The following is a 15,817-nucleotide window of genomic DNA, read 5'->3' on the forward strand; positions in this document are numbered from 1 at the left end:
TGTGCTCAAGAACTGCATTCAGGTCTGACATGCCCACAATGAAGGCATCATGGAAATTAGTTTTTATTATAATAAATTCACTTTGATTGAATATTATCTTTAATAAATACCAATAGACTTATATATTGTCTGTCTGTTGTTTTCTTTCTTTCTTTCTTTCCTGTCTGTCTGTCTTTTTCTTTCTTGATTGTCTGTCTCTCTTTCTTTTCTTTTTTTATTGTCTGTCTGTCTTAGACAGACAGACAAGTGTTAGACTTGAATATTTAACTCTGGCTTTAGGATCGGTGTGCCTCGCTGACCTACTAATCCTGTTTCATAGAACTGTACACCTCAGGGTTGTGATTGATCTTCTTCGGTTCGGGAAACACAAATATGAACTTTTATCTGTTGAGTTCACTTTCAAGGATGTTTGATGGAAAAAAAACCTGAGAGTGACAAATGAACAGAGGATGATGCTGATGAATTTTAAAAAGACAACAACTTGAGAGACAACTGAGTGTGTGTGTGTGTGTGTGTGTGTGTGTGTGTGTGTGTGTGTGTGTGTGTGTGTGTGTGTGTGTGTGTGTGTGTGTGGGTGCGTGCTGGGTGTATTGCATTCCACCTTTTAACCTCAGACAATATACATCATAACAAGCTGTAACACACACACACACACACACACACACACACACACACACACACACACACACACAATGGATGGCAGTGAGAAGAACCATGCTGAAACTATTAACACACTCCCTGTTTCTGCATTCTCTTAGACCTGTGTGTGTGCATGTTTGTGTGTGTGTGTGGTGTGTGTGTGTGTGTGTGTGTGTGTGTGTGTGTGTGTGTGTGTGTGTGTGTGTGTGTGTGTGTGTGTGTGTGTGTGTGGTGTGTGTGTGTGTGTGCGCGTGTGTGTCCTGTGAAGCATGGTGCAGTATGATAATTGAATTTTGATGAAAGCCACATGGCTGCCAACACACACACACACACACACACACACACACACACACACACACACACAGTGATTAAACAAAAGAAAGTCTTGCTGCTGAAGTTGAAACAGTTTTTCTGTGTCGTTAACGTCAAACTGAGGAAGTAAGCACTGATTAATGTGTTGGTGAAACACATAGCAGTGTGTGTGCCTCACGTATTGTGCACACGTTAAAGGAAGAGTGTGTAGCATTTAGACAAATCTCTTGATAGAAATGGAATATAATATTAATAGATGTTTTCTTCAGTCTATAATCACATACAATAAGAAACCTTTATGTTACCTTACAATGAGCCGTTTGTATCATAGATCTTGTAAAGAAAAGTACTGAATATATAAAGTAAATCTGAGAAGTGGTTATTGTGATGTCATCCATTGGTTTATGGAATCAGGTTATGAAGCCTTGAGTTTTGTCGCCATCTTGGAATACGGCCGTCACCATCTTGGCTTTTTTTCTGCTTTTTTCTGCTAAAGTATTCCCTGAAGTATCCCCTGCTTTATGGTCTGTTTGACTCTAAATGGACCATAACTTACATGAACATCATGCTGTGTTGAAGAAGACTTGAAACCAGAGGTTGAGACATAAACTCATGTTTACAGTATTTACTGAGGAAATTAAGAGAGAAGTAGAGTCATTTTCTCATAGACTTCTATACAACCAGAGGAGTCGCCCCCTGCTGGCCAGGAGATAGAACGAAAGTTTAATCGGCAGAACCGGAGGTTGCCGATTAAATTCTATTTGTTGCAAAATGAATAGTATCATTCATTAAGTACCGTAAGTAAAAGTCCTCATTATCCATTTCAGAGTAATTACTGATGCATTAATGTGTTTATCGCTTTAATGTTACCGCTGGTAAATGTGGAGCTGATTTGTATTACTGTACATGCACTGCTGGGTGGTTTCTGAATCCTCCTCCAGGGTTCAATAAAGTCTCATTTATAGAACAATATTCATCAATTGATAAAGTGAAGTAACTTAAGTTATCAACTAAATGTAGGGGAGTGTTTAAGTACAATATTTCCCTCTGAGATGGAGTGGAGTAGCAGTATTAAATAACAGAATATGGAAGTAAAGTGAGTAAACTTGATTACTCTCCACCACTGCAAACACCAGCTGTATTGAACAGTTCATTAATAACAATGTTCTACGAATTTAAAATTGTTTAGCTATTTATCAAGAACGAGAAAAAAAGCCTTTTTAATTAAATGTTGCGTGTCATAATCTGAGTGAGAAGTTATGAGGGATTGAATATCTCAAAACTAGATTGTTTAATTTAGCTATTTGTGCAAAATCTTTTGCTTTTGAAGCATATAGTCTATAGTGGGATTTCACTTCAAAAAATCTGGTTTTAAATTACCAGATGAATTCTAGCTATGGTTTTGAGAGTTTTCAGTTTGTGTCCTCCTCATACAAACTTTTATAAAGACTAATAAGAAACAACTCAATTAAGAAATATAACAAAGCGGGGGTCCAGTCACATGACTAAAATATAGAATAACAAAAGATAACCTAAAACAAAACCAACATGACATCCTCATCTCGTATCGACATGAAAAACAGACAAACGGAGACGATCACAAAAAGAAACTTTTATTTACAGAGTCGTTGTCGTGGAAAAGCATCATAACTGAAACCATGAAACGGCAGCGAAACCTCACAACAATAATAATAATACAATATATTACAACAAAATCATATTAAATGAAACAGAAAAACTGAGCAGCTGGAAAGATGAAATGCAACATAAAGGTGTGCAGTGTGTGAGCTAACGGCCGAAGAAACATGCAGAAGCAGCAGAGTAACGTCTTCTGATCGGTCGGGTTGATCCTGCTTCCATGTCGGGGTCAGCGTGTCGAGGTGAGTGAATCCTCGTGTGCATCCTCTCTGTATTTACATGACCTGAGGAGAAAGAAATAGACTCATATCATCGTTGTGTTAACAGAGAAATCTGGATTTTCTTGGTTTCTTTTTTAAAATCATAAAACAAGTTAATGTCAGTATTAAACTACTTAGACGAATGACCCCGCAGTTTCATTGGAAATTAAAAAATATTTTTGAAGTGTACACTAATATTGTATTCATAATTAATGTGCGCACACTGAGCGAAATAAGAGTGTTCACGTTTTACCAAATACTTAAAGGGTAGAAAAGCAGTTTATTAGATATCCTTTTTACAGCACATATCTAAAGTCCTGGGAAAACTATGTATATATTTCGCTAAAGTAACTCTATTACACTGTAAAATATATATTTACATGTGAGTGTTTTCTGTGTAAAACTGTTATCTGTGAAGTGGCTACAGCCGTCACTTGAATGTAATTAAAGTACCACAGAGACGTGGTGGGGCAGTTCAAATGGAAATACTTAACAAATGTACAAGTTACTTTGTACTCGTACCAATTCTAAAATCTTCCTCTCGAAACTTGTGGAGCTGCAAATGAGACAAACTGGATTCTGTTCCATCCTCTGTCACTTCTTTATTCCCCAAGAAACCTTCCTCATGTTGACTTTACACTCTTGATATTTAACCACTCTGTCCCATGAGAGGAGCGAGTGTGTGTGTGTGCGTGCGTGTGTGTGTGTGCGTGTGTGTGTGTGTGTGCGACCTTGAACTGTGAAGGGAAATTACATGTTTCTCTACATTTTCTAGCTGACCGTTTTTCCTCCTGTACTGAAGTTTACTTTTTTTTTTAAGCGCCAACGTTTTCAGTCTGAAACCAGGAGCTACGTGGAGCTCAGCTCTGATGAAAGAGGTGCGAGTTCATAAAAAAAAGAAATTCCTTTAAAAAATAAACAAATAAATAAATAAATAAATAAATAAATAAATATATACACATCTGTATTGGGATGCTTTACTGTGCAGTGTGTGTACCATTGGGGCTGTGAAAGTTAAACCCAACATCTGAGGCTGTGGTTCATAAGTGTTGCGTGGAGCTCAGCCTCGTCTGGTCGGTTTAACACAAACCGTTATATTAATAATCAGTTTCCTTCATTTGTTAACGCAAGGCTTTAATTCTGAAATATTTGCAGGACGGTGTCGTGCTCCGCTAATTAATAGACCACTAGCTTTTATTTGAGTAGAGTTATTGATAATTACAAATCAGCACACCCAGTTCAACCTTTTTCACTCTTAAATAAATATAAATGGCGTTTCTAATGAAATTAAACATTCTGGCCATTATGAAAGGCAAACTCTATGAAGAAAGATGGGCTAGAAGCACCTCGGTGTTCGTGAGACGCAGAAGTTCCATTTCTATTCAAATTGTAAACTCCTCTTCTGTCAACTCACAGCGTGTGTTCACAGAGACAGGTGTGGCTTCCTGTAGGTCTGGTTGGTGATGGACAGGCGGGTCAGCCGGGCGCCGTAATAATCCACGATGTAGCTCGATCCGTCCGCGGGGCCCACGATCTGCAGGAGGACACGCGACACACAGCTGACGCTTCAGACACAGGCGGGAAATATAACATCAGCATGGTGTGTGTGTGTGTGTTTGTGTGTGTGTGCACAGCTGCCTTCTGTTAATGTAAAGTGCAACACTAATGTTGAATTGAACATTGAATTCGACTACTCAGCCTTCTGTCCCGTCAAACCACACGTCTAAACTCAAAGATCGGTATTCCCCAAAGGATCGATCGCGGGTCACGCTACGATGATTGAAGCGTCTCCATGGCAACGGAGCAATGCTCTGGAAGAAACCAGCAACTGGACCTTGAGCTCTGATTATTTTGTCAAACTACTGCATCAACTTAACACTCGCATTTGGTTGAATGTCTACAAAAAGAGTTTTTTATTTGTTTATTTGAAGTTCCCAAACTTTCCCCCATTAGATAAATAACGTGATTTGTTCCCCAACAGATAAATTATATATTTTAAGGACATTTCAGCCTGGTGGGTTTAAGACAAAATGAAATTAAAATCCCTGATTCATGGACTCGGCTGACCACTCGGGTTTAATCCGTCCACATCCAACGTCGGACCCTCCGCGCCTCCTCGTGATGGATCGTCGGCCGCTATTATCTAAACCCGCTTGAACAGGAAGGAGTGATCCGTCCCTTCCCCCTCTCCATCCGTCTGTCTCCGTCCTCTCAGAGTCCATTAGGGGAACTTCGAGAAGCATCATTCATCCCGCGGCCCTCAGAGGGACGCGGGACGGATGGGCGTAAATAACAATCAGGTGGCCCCCGACTCCTGATTATTCATCAGGCCGCCCCCCGCTAAAAATATGAGGCACGTCCGCCGCAGTCCGTCTCTCTACAGCAGAGCTCTCCACACTGAACTCTTCCTGTTCCCGTTCGAAAAGATTGTAGCATAATATTTATATATAAATAAATAAATAAATAAATAATGTACTTGTATGTTTTTAAATAGACAAAAAGCAACAGTTTAATACATCATTTGGTTTATTATTCTGCCTCCTTCCTTTAAAGGTAATTATAACTGATAATACCATTCTCTAATGTCAGTTTCTCCAATGTTTTATTTTTTTTTACTTTAAAAAATATATTTTTAGACCATACAGTTAACTGTTAAAATAACCAATAAATAAAATGATTAGATGCAGCCCAATAACTACAAGTTGCACCAATTCAAAGCTCCTCAGCTATAATCCCACGTGTGACGACCTGAACGTTGTCCGTATGTCCACCAGTATCCGACCAGTGCCCGACCAGTGACTGACCAGTGCCCGACTGGGTTTGTGACTCACCTGCATGGCGATCAGTATGAAGTCGATCAGAGTGCCGATCCCACAGAAGCCGACGGTGCAGAACTTCAACAGTCCTGAGAGAGACAACAAGTGAGAGAACTAATAGTCAGCTTATATTAATAAATGTGAGTTTCATGTCTCATTCAGAATGAGCCATGTGGTAAAGATGCACATCTGCAATGTGAGAACCTCGTTGCAGGTCACCGGGGCTGAAACCATCCGTCTATTTACAGAAAATTCATTCTGACAATCGAAGAAGAAATCGTTCTCTGGTTATAATGATTCCCTGCTTTCCTCTGTTTTTATAATCACAGTAAATTGACTGTCTTTTGGTTTTGGACTAGTGGTCTGACCAAAACAACACAGACAATTAACTGATTCACCAAAGGAAACAAATCGTCAATTCATCAGTAGTGAAAATAATCAGTAGTTTCAGCCCATAAAACATTTTAAATTCAGAACGTATGGAGACTGGCAGGTGGAATCAATAACTACCAATGTATGCACTTGAATTAATTAATCTCAAGCGTCCTGCTCATTTTAGATCGAAATGAACACGTGATGACAAACTTCAGCCCGTTTACATTGTGGCCGTAATTAACTCTGCGACCTGTAGGGGCGCTATCAGAGCGTTGCACTGTTGAATCCTATTATCTATAATAGTACCTAAAAGATAGTAGTAAAAGATGTAATACACAGCGATGTGCCATCAGTGTCTGATGTGATATAGAAAATTCAGTTTATGACATATACTTATTTTATTGAATATTTATTAAATAACTATTTTTAAGGGATTTCTGCAAGGATACCATTTTTTTTCTTGAATCTCACGTACCCCCTGGAGTGCCTTCACATACCCCCCCATTCGAGAACCATTGATCTATAGTGATATCAGTCTGCTCTGTGGAGTTCTTTAGCAAAACCCACTTGTGAAATTACGATTTTTTTTTAAATATAGAAATATCAATCTGAGTTGGCGCCGTGCGGCTCGGCTTGGCTCTGAAACTATCCGACCTGTGCCAAATCAGGCCAGGTGTTCGTCGGTGCAGCTGTCCTCCATCCAACACCTGACACTACACACGCACATATACACACACGCACATACATACGCACACGCACAGCCTTTCAGCCCTTTATCTTGCTGCAGGTGTCTCATTAAAAGAAGGACTCAGTCTGCCAATAATAACTCGTACTTGTTATTCTCTGGGTTATTATGGTCTATTGTGTGTAGATCTGTGACAAAGACTCGTTGAATTCAATATTGAGTTCAGGCGTAAAAACAAAACAAAAACACAAACATTAAAGAGCAACGCCACCAAATCTTTCATCAGCACATTCAAACTCCCTGAGGAGGAGGAGGCTTTAAAACACGACCCTGCAGCCGCAGCGCGTTCAGCTGCAGGTCCTCTAACGTCCACTAGGTGGCTTCTAGAAAACTCAGACGTATTGAAATGAATGTGAAAAACCATAAACTTCTTGCTCCAAAGTCTGAAGGGTGACAAGTTTTGATGCTTCAGCTCTCAGCAGGTAATTTCCCTTCCTATAGTTTGACTTGAAGTGGAGCGTTTGAACATCACGACGTGTTGTGTGTTTACTCAAGTTACACAGAACCAAAGTTCCTCTCCTCCCACCGGTATCTGTCGGATCTGTCTCTCCGATTTCTGCCTGCGTTATCATTTATACATTTTTCATTGAAAATTTCTATCCTTTTTTTATTTTTTACTATGTTTATTGTCATAAGACTAAAATATTGAAGCAAATGGCATCGTGTGTAACAATCTACTTGGCTATAAACTTGATGCTGATACAATGAAAGTGAACGGAGTTTAAGATTTATTAGTCCCTCAGTGGGGAAATTACAGGATTACAGCAGCATTGCTCACAGTGAATAAAAGAATAATAAAATAGAAACAAGTAATATAAATATTAATAAGCAGTAAAACAGTAGAGAAGAATATTAATATACAGACTGAATAGAAAAGTATATATTAAAAAAAGTACTGTAACGTATTGCATGTAATATTGCACCAATTTGTGCTGCTTTCGGTTTTCAAAAATGACGATGTGTGTGTGTGTGTGTGTGTGTGTGTGTGTGCGTGTGCGTGTGAGAATATACCTAGAGCAGGGTATCCCAGGTAGAAGCGGTCTGCCCCCAGCCAGCCCAGGAACAGAGACAAAGCCACAGCTACTTTGTAGGAATAACCACTCCTGGGAGGAAAATACACAATTAGTCTGTTGTCAGAGTGATTAAAAATGACTATTACGATCATCTTATTTTACCTGATTTACTATTACATGACTTTTGCTGTATTTGTCGAAACGCTGTTAAAATGCTCCACAATGTAGTTATATATATATTTAAAAAAAAGTAGCATGGTTGAAGTAAATCAACCCTGCAGCCGACTCTTTATCCTCTCCACAGGAAGCTGTTGGTGTGTGTGTGTGTGTGTGTGAGAAAGAGAGAGAGAGAGCACTCACACGTTTCTGCAGGGGATGGTTTTGTTGAAGCCCACCTCCTCCCCGCTGAACCTGAACTCTGTCCCGTTAGAGAGCCGACAGCTGATGTTCGGAGCTGGAAGGCACTCCACTGTATGTGCACACGCGCACGCACACACGCACACACACACACACACACACACACACACACACACACACACACACACACACACAGAAGATGTCAGCTTCCATCAATATTCCCTGTCATGAGTTTATTCCCGTTTAGTTGGTACCCTAGTTTACTTTAGTTTAGTTCATCTTGTGTCCTATTTTTTGTCGTACGCACAACAATTACAAAGAAGCAGCCATGAAGATATCAGACTCCCTCCAGCAAAGCACAGTAAAGATGTTAAAAAAAGACAAAAAAACATTAAATTAAAAGAAACATGCAAGTAAAATATATATATATATATATATAATATTAAAATATCTTGAGAGAAAGGGAGGCATAAACAGGAAGTAAAAGTATATGAAGGTAAAGCAACAATGTAAAGGTAGATGAAACGAATTGACCAACACAAAGGGTTGATCGTTGTTCAACTCGCTTTGCCTACTCAAAAAGTTCCAGTCAGATTTTAAACCACGGGGGTCAAAGGCAGTGGGGGGCCGTGCATTTTCTACCTAGGCCTTTCTCTGCTGTCCGTCGTTTACATAAATACGCGCATGAGGGGATGCTGTGTCATTAACGGACATGTAGTCCACATCAAGAAGAACAAATTCACTAGAACCAGTCAGGCTTAGTTATAAAAAAACATGACAAAACAATCCAACAAAACTGCGGCACTAAAACATTGCACACACAAGCCATCGGAAGAAACGATATTAATTATTTAATAGAAACAGCACTGTGGCGCAGGGGTGGCTCAGCTGCAGAGGGAACTGAAGCTCTAGAGTAAGACAGGAAGACAACCCCCTCACGCTAGGCTTTAGGCTTCTCACTCGTACTGCTCCCTCACCAGCAGCCCACATTCTATACCTATTGAAATTCTGATTGTGACATCATTATAAAATAACCCACAATATAATTATGGTTTCTCTTCATTACATGTTGTAAAAAGTGTTTCCTCTCTCCTGCTCTCTCTGATTTTAATTATATACATAATTAAAGTTATTGAGGGAAACAACAACAGAAAGTTGTTTGTGGTTCTTTTGTTGTTCAGACATATGAACACCAGATGGTAAAACAAATCTAATATATAACTTCAGTTTAATCTGTGATCGTCTTCACTCTGCTATGAAACTCCAGTGATCCGCTGCAGCGTCCAATCAAATAACTGATGGACAGTGAGGGGCGTGTCCAGCGTTAAAACACTTCCTGGAAGCTCGCTCTCGTGGCTCCTTGATCATGGCTCCTCAAGAGCAGAATAAGAGCTTTTGGACGGCTGGCAAAATGGCAACGCAGAACAACTTCCGGTTCAATCGAGAACCGAGGAGTGAGTAAACGACAATTAAGAGACTTGGGATGCACCCATAGACTCTATCCATGAACAATCTGATTGGATGAAAGCTCTCCTTAAAAAAAAGCTTCATGTGGCACTGCAGGCTGGAAGCAGAGCAACAGAGGAAGACCGGAGCTGTGCAATGAGAAAATAAGCTAATCGGGAAAAATTATTATAATACATGTAGTGTATTTGTGAAAAACAATTAAATTCTAAAATAGCTATAACTTTGTGATTCTGTTTAGGCCAGCAGAGAATGCTTAGCAGGCCCGCCACTGGTCAAAGGTCACTGAGATGCTACAGACAGGGCGATGGACACACAGCACAGACCCAGCAGGGCCGAAAAATACTTTTGAAGGACGTGACATCGATGGAATCGGTCACAAAGACGTGACGTGACTTGCTCACCCCAGGCCGTCGAGTCCCTGCAGTTCTCCGGCTCCTGGGTTGATTCGTCGATCTTCGGGTCGTTGCAGAGATACATGAGGAGAGAGTGAAGGAGACCCAAACAGCTGCCGACTGACTACGTCATCGACGCCACAGAACGACAACAGGGGGTGAAGCAACGTTACATGCAACTGTGGTGGACAACAGCAACCGATGTCATTCAAAGGGGCACTTATCAATTTAATTTGAAATGGAGGGATGAATTTTAATCCTGAAAGATTACATATAGCCATTCTTTTTCTAAATTACAAAGCAGTTTGTAAAGCCTGTTTCAATACATGCTCTATTAATATCACATTATCATTTTTAACGTTTTAATGTATGTGTGTTTCTACCTTGCAGCTAGGTGAGGGGCAATTAAATTAGTCTTATAACTCACTTGTGAAGAGAGGAAGCTGTATGAAGTTAGTTCTACGTCATGAACGACATAGTATAACTTATAACTAACTACACAGCTTCCTTCGAGAATGAAAAAGTGAATAATACAAAACAGCAACAGTATTGTGTATGTAGCAGTACTAATATGCACGTATTTAACGTTGTATCTGCTAAAAGAGCTAGCTAAGCTGGTTGTTATCAACATGGCTAAGCTAGCTGCGGCTAACGTCAGCGACAGGGCGACTCATCTTCCGTTAAGTCAGAGTTACGTAACCACACAGGAGCTAAAGGATATTGTCCGAGTCTGAGGCTGTCGCAGCTGTCCGCCTCCTCCGCCAGAACGAGCTTCAAATGAGAGTAAACGCAGTAAAGTAACACGCTCCAAATCCCGGAGCGTAAACACACTAGCCGTCTCCGGGAGGACGCCATGTCTGATTTCTGTCACGTGACATCGTGGTGCATTCAATACTGTCAGAAAAATGGCAATTCAGAAGTTTGTAACGCTCAGTGTCAAATATTGGTTTAACGACTAAGAACATTGTAAGATCCTCTTTTGAATACTGTTATTTATATCAGCATGTTATTGACTGTTTTTTTATGTTATATGTCCAACAAAACATTGCTTTTGCCATGTCCGTTCATGTATTACTTAATTAAATAATTTCTTAATTAACTTAGGCTATATATATATTTCAAACGTACTGATATATTATTATATATGTATTTTAATGATTTGATTATACAGTATTAACGGTCTCGTTTTGCGTAGTTCAATTAAGTTGTTTGAAAAAAGAAATGTAGCGGCTCGAGTGGTGCATTCAAGCCCTCTGTAAATTAACAAATCAAAATCAGATCACCGTTACTCGTCAGGTATAAAGCTACACAATCAAACACAACATAATATGTGGCGAAGTTCTTCGTTCCTTGTTTCAGAAAGCAACTAACGAATAGATTGTATTTATGATAGTTAGACACACTCTGCGTTTATAGCAGTGGTAGAATGGCATCATGCACAAACAATACAGAACATATATTGCATGAATTGTACCAAAATATACAAAACAACGCATATCTTCTACTTAAGATAAGGTCGAAATACAAGTCTAAAAATACTCTATTACGAGTAAACATCTTGAATCAAAAAACATTTAAGTAAAAGTACACAAGTATTATCATCACAACGTTCTTAAAGTAGCCTATGAAAAGAAACAAGTACTCATTCTGCAGAATGGTTCATTTAAAAGCTTTGTTTTATTATATTATATTCGTTTTTATTACTCAGTTTACTCAGAGTATTTTAATGGTATAGTTCATCAATGTGGAGCCACTTTAGATATATTATATATTATATGGTTTAGTTTTATAGTACTGCATCATATAAGTCGAATAAATGAAGCGAAATAAAGAAAACTATTCCCTTTTGAGATGGAGCGCAGTATAAGTATGAAGTAAAATACAATTGAAATACAATTCGCCCAAAGCATTTACTCAAATACTTGAGTACTTAGTGACATGTCTTTCCAGAAGAGACGCTTCTCCTCGGTCCGACTGCACGCGAACGCGGCATTAAAGCGACACTGGTGCCAAACTGGATCCAGTTCATGTGAGTTGTTCACACCAGTTTAAAAACCCCTTGTAAACCTCTCTGTTCTCTATAAATCCACCGTTTACCGGCGGCTTCATGTCCCGAGTGTTTATCCGCACCAAATGTGACGTGCCGTGGGTTTTTACGCGTTAATTAACCAGCTAACTCTGCGTGCTAACGGAGAGCCGACGGTTAGCGTTAGCTGCGTCGCTGTCTTTAAGTTTTCTCGTTGACGGAGGAGAAAGTTGTCGTCATGTTGTGTCCGGTTACCGCTCACGGAGACGTGCGGAGTTACGGTGGTGTGGTCGCCGACTTAATAACGGGTGTTATAAGCAGCTGGTTTTAGTTTAGTTTTTTTTTTCTTTTCCGTTCGGTTTGTTTGTGGAAAAGTTTGATGCACCTGCTGCGAGTTGAACCTGCTGATACGAGATTTACGGGGAACGATGTCAGGTTACGCACAACATGAACGCGAGCAGATATATATATATCTTTGTATTTATTTATTATAGTTTCCACATATGGTTTCACCCCCTCCCCTCTTGATCCGTTTGAGTTTCGCTTCCTGGTTTTCTCAGGTGAGCGTCTACAGGTGTGATCCCAGATTTCACGGCGTCACGTAAATGAGACCTGCGGTTTTTTCCTGCCTTTGTTATTTGATGAGGGGTTTGGGGGGTTTGTTTTTACCACTGATGATAAAAAAAACGGGCTTAGCTCGCACTTGTGTAAACAAGCCGTGTGAGTAAACGCTGAGCTAACTGATAACGAGGCTTTTTTTCACGTGCGATACCTTTTTTGAGATGCACGCGCGCGCACACACCTGAACGCAGCACAGAGACGGCTGCTTTCACGGACAGCCATTTCGGTGTCGGAAATCTGAATTTGTTAAATTTCAACTCTATTCCATGTTCTCATGTAAATCATATAGTGGTAAAGTACCAGAGAGATCCCTCTCTGTTACTGTGTCCAGCAGTGGAAGAAGTATTCAGATCCTTTACTGAAGTACAAGTACTTCACTACGAGTTAAAGTCACGTGTGTTGTGTTTTTGCATGGTTGTGTATGTTGCATTTTTTTAACCTCTTTTTTTAATGTCCTGTTGGCTGGTTTAATTTCCAGCTTGCATCATATTCCATAAAATCATCATGTGTTTGTTGTTGGAAAAAAAAGCCTTGTTTTCAGCTTTGTGGCAATGCATTTCAAAATAGTTTATTTAGCTTCAGAAGTGGTAGGATGTTCCTCAACACGCTATAAAGGAACACAGACATTCAACACATCTAGAGATACATGCTTCTCTGTAGACAAGCAGGGGGTGAAAACACAAGTGTATATAATTAGATCCAATTCTTTCACTGGAGACGGGGATGCAAGCGGGGTGTTGTACATCGTCCTGGAAAATATTTGACCAAAACAGACTGGGAAGAGGATTTACAAGGTTTACCTGGTTGGGTAGAAATTATACCGAGGAGGGCTGTGGGCGATAATTCAATGGGATCATTTCATCAGTGGAATCGTATCGTTATGAAATCCTATTGAGATGAATAGTGATTCACAATCAAGTAATCTGTAATTGATAATAATAAACACATATTAAACCAGATTTCCAGTAAAATCCGCTTGTTTAGAAGATGTTTGCATATCGCACGGCCCTATGCCAATAGATTTGATAATTGGAGACATTTAGTTCATTGATGGAGCAAAGTTGCTGAAGTTGTCTCTGTTTCCAGCTCAGCTAATGTGAGCCTTTGGTGCTTTTTCTCTGTTTCATATGAACTGAATTTATTTTTGTTTCGGGTCCTTTGTCGGACAAAACAAGACATTAGCAGCTTCAGCAATAACATAAATATTAATTAGTTGCGTACAGCCCTGAATGTATTCTAAAATAATTTTAGTTCATCAAACCAGTTCTGGTTCGGGCAGCAACTAGTTATTATTTATTTATAGGATGGCGTCTGGCTGCTGGGCTCTCCGAGATCAGAATATATGGAATTAATATGAAATCAGCTCACTAATTATCCCTCTGGACAGATGTTTCTGTGGATTTCCTTCCTCTGCCACTTTCCCTCAAATATATTAGTTTTACTTCAGCAAAAAACAAAACTGACCTGCAGTCTGAAATGTTGTTTAGCATTTATTTATTTTTTAAATGACCTCGGTGTGAAACGGGAGAAGCTGCAGCTGTACCTTCCGAGAATGCAGAAACACACACGAGAGGATCGCTGCTGCTGTGATGCTGTCGATTCTTAAAGCCCCGCTTTTCCTTTTGCTCGACTGCAGCGAGAACCGCTTCATATTAGGATTCATGAGGAAAGTTAATTTGCATCACACTTTCATATGCAATTCAAAGCGATTTTTACCATGTATTAAAAACATTTTTAAGAGGAAAAAATACAAAAAAGTATATTTGATGACATGTTTTATTTGCTCCTATTTCAATGTGCCGCAAACTCCATATAATATTTAGATTTGCATGCTCGCCACTCTTTCTGCGTTTACCAACAACAATGTTTTCGGACAGCGGTAATGAATTCCAGTCGTTCTGCTTTTGCTGTTCCTGGTTTGATGCGACGCCACCGCACAGCAGCGCTTCCTGCAGATGTTTCAAACTGAGAGCCTTTCAGCGGCCATGAAGGAAATGCACTCTATTCTTTCCCAGTAGACTTAAAAAATAAATTAAAAAAAATGTCTTTTTTGTCGCTCATGTTTGTTTAGTGTTTCTAAATGAAGGTGAAATAATGGGTATCCTTGTTGTCTTTCCTCCTTTGTTCAGATTGATCCAGAACGACGGTCGGAGAGTAAAGGGCGACGATGTTTGAAAATGTCCCTACAGGTAAACTCTCTCCTGTCCAACACATCAAACGTGAATGTCGCGGCGAGTCTCTTTGTCTCAGTTGCTTCTGCGTTTCGTCCTCAGTGTCCGCGGCGGAGCGCCAGCAGGTGATGGGAGCTCTGGAGCGTCTGCAGGCCAAACTGGTCCAGCGGGAGGAGTGGACCCACAGCGAGACGGTGGGAAACCTGAGGCAGACCCTGCAGAGTCCGCTGTTCAGCCACATCCTGACCCTGCAGCACTCCATCAAACAGCTCCGGAACCAGGTGAGGGTGGGGTGGGGTGGGGTGGGGTGGGGGGGCCCAAGAGGCAACATGCAGCTCAGACAACCGGGGGCCGAACCGGGGCGCAGAGCATGAACGCGCCCTCGGACAGGAACTTAGAAAATCTGATTCCAGAATCCACATCCTCAACTCTAAGGACCTTTTTCAGATGGCTCAGATGTGAAATCACAAACTTACTGACCTGTCAGAGACAAGAGAAACCTTTATTTCTTTTTCTTTTTTTAAATTTCTTATCCTCAGACACTAAATTAGAAAAACCTCAGAGCTCTTTTCTTTTAAAAGGACAGTTCATCGCAAAATCCTGTAGTGACATTTATCAATCTAGATAGTTTTGCTGGTATCCTCCGTCGACATGTCTCCAATATAATGGGACTCTACGGCGTCCAACAGTTTCATGTCGAAATTATGGTTGAAAATACGAAAGAAATCAGGCAGAAAAGATCTGTATTTTTTATTTTGGGGGGAATTGTCTTCTTTAAAAAAAAAAATGAAATATAGTAAAAAAAATTATCCAAACCACAGATGGTACTAGAGAACTGGATTCTGTGTTGGAGGTCTCTATTAATTCCTCAAAAATTTGCTCAGTCGCACACGTTTTTAGAGCAAGCACACTAGTTTCCTTTAGCCCCGCCTCCCGGCCCTCGGTCCAGCTCCGTTCTCATTCACATGAACAGAGGAAGGAGAAT

General features: G+C 40.2%; 2 protein-coding genes across 2 annotated transcripts in view; one reads left to right on the top strand and one right to left on the bottom strand.

The window, feature by feature from the left end:
• Positions 1-2,572: 2,572 nt before the first annotated feature.
• Positions 2,573-10,885, bottom strand: tm2d1 (TM2 domain containing 1). The gene is made up of 7 exons (XM_079220749.1): positions 10,735-10,885; positions 10,024-10,096; positions 8,159-8,267; positions 7,797-7,888; positions 5,681-5,754; positions 4,264-4,383; positions 2,573-2,873 (listed from the first exon to the last, which is right to left on the bottom strand). The coding sequence occupies exons 1-6, from the start codon at positions 10,867-10,869 to the stop codon at positions 4,273-4,275; spliced, it is 594 nt and encodes a 197-aa protein (XP_079076875.1). The 5' UTR covers positions 10,870-10,885; the 3' UTR covers positions 2,573-2,873; positions 4,264-4,272.
• Positions 10,886-14,828: 3,943 nt separating this feature from the next.
• Positions 14,829-15,817, top strand: part of patj (PATJ crumbs cell polarity complex component) — a gene marked incomplete at its 5' end in the record, with an annotated part of 100,430 nt that continues 99,441 nt past the window's right edge. Inside the window, 2 exons of the mRNA XM_079221483.1 lie at positions 14,829-14,850; positions 14,935-15,113. Coding sequence (XP_079077609.1) covers positions 14,829-14,850; positions 14,935-15,113 — 201 coding nt within the window. The remainder of the gene's footprint in view (positions 14,851-14,934; positions 15,114-15,817) is intronic.

The sequence above is a fragment of the Taurulus bubalis genome (assembly GCF_910589615.1).
Source record: "Taurulus bubalis genome assembly, chromosome: 7".
NCBI classification, from domain to species: domain Eukaryota; kingdom Metazoa; phylum Chordata; class Actinopteri; order Perciformes; family Cottidae; genus Taurulus; species Taurulus bubalis.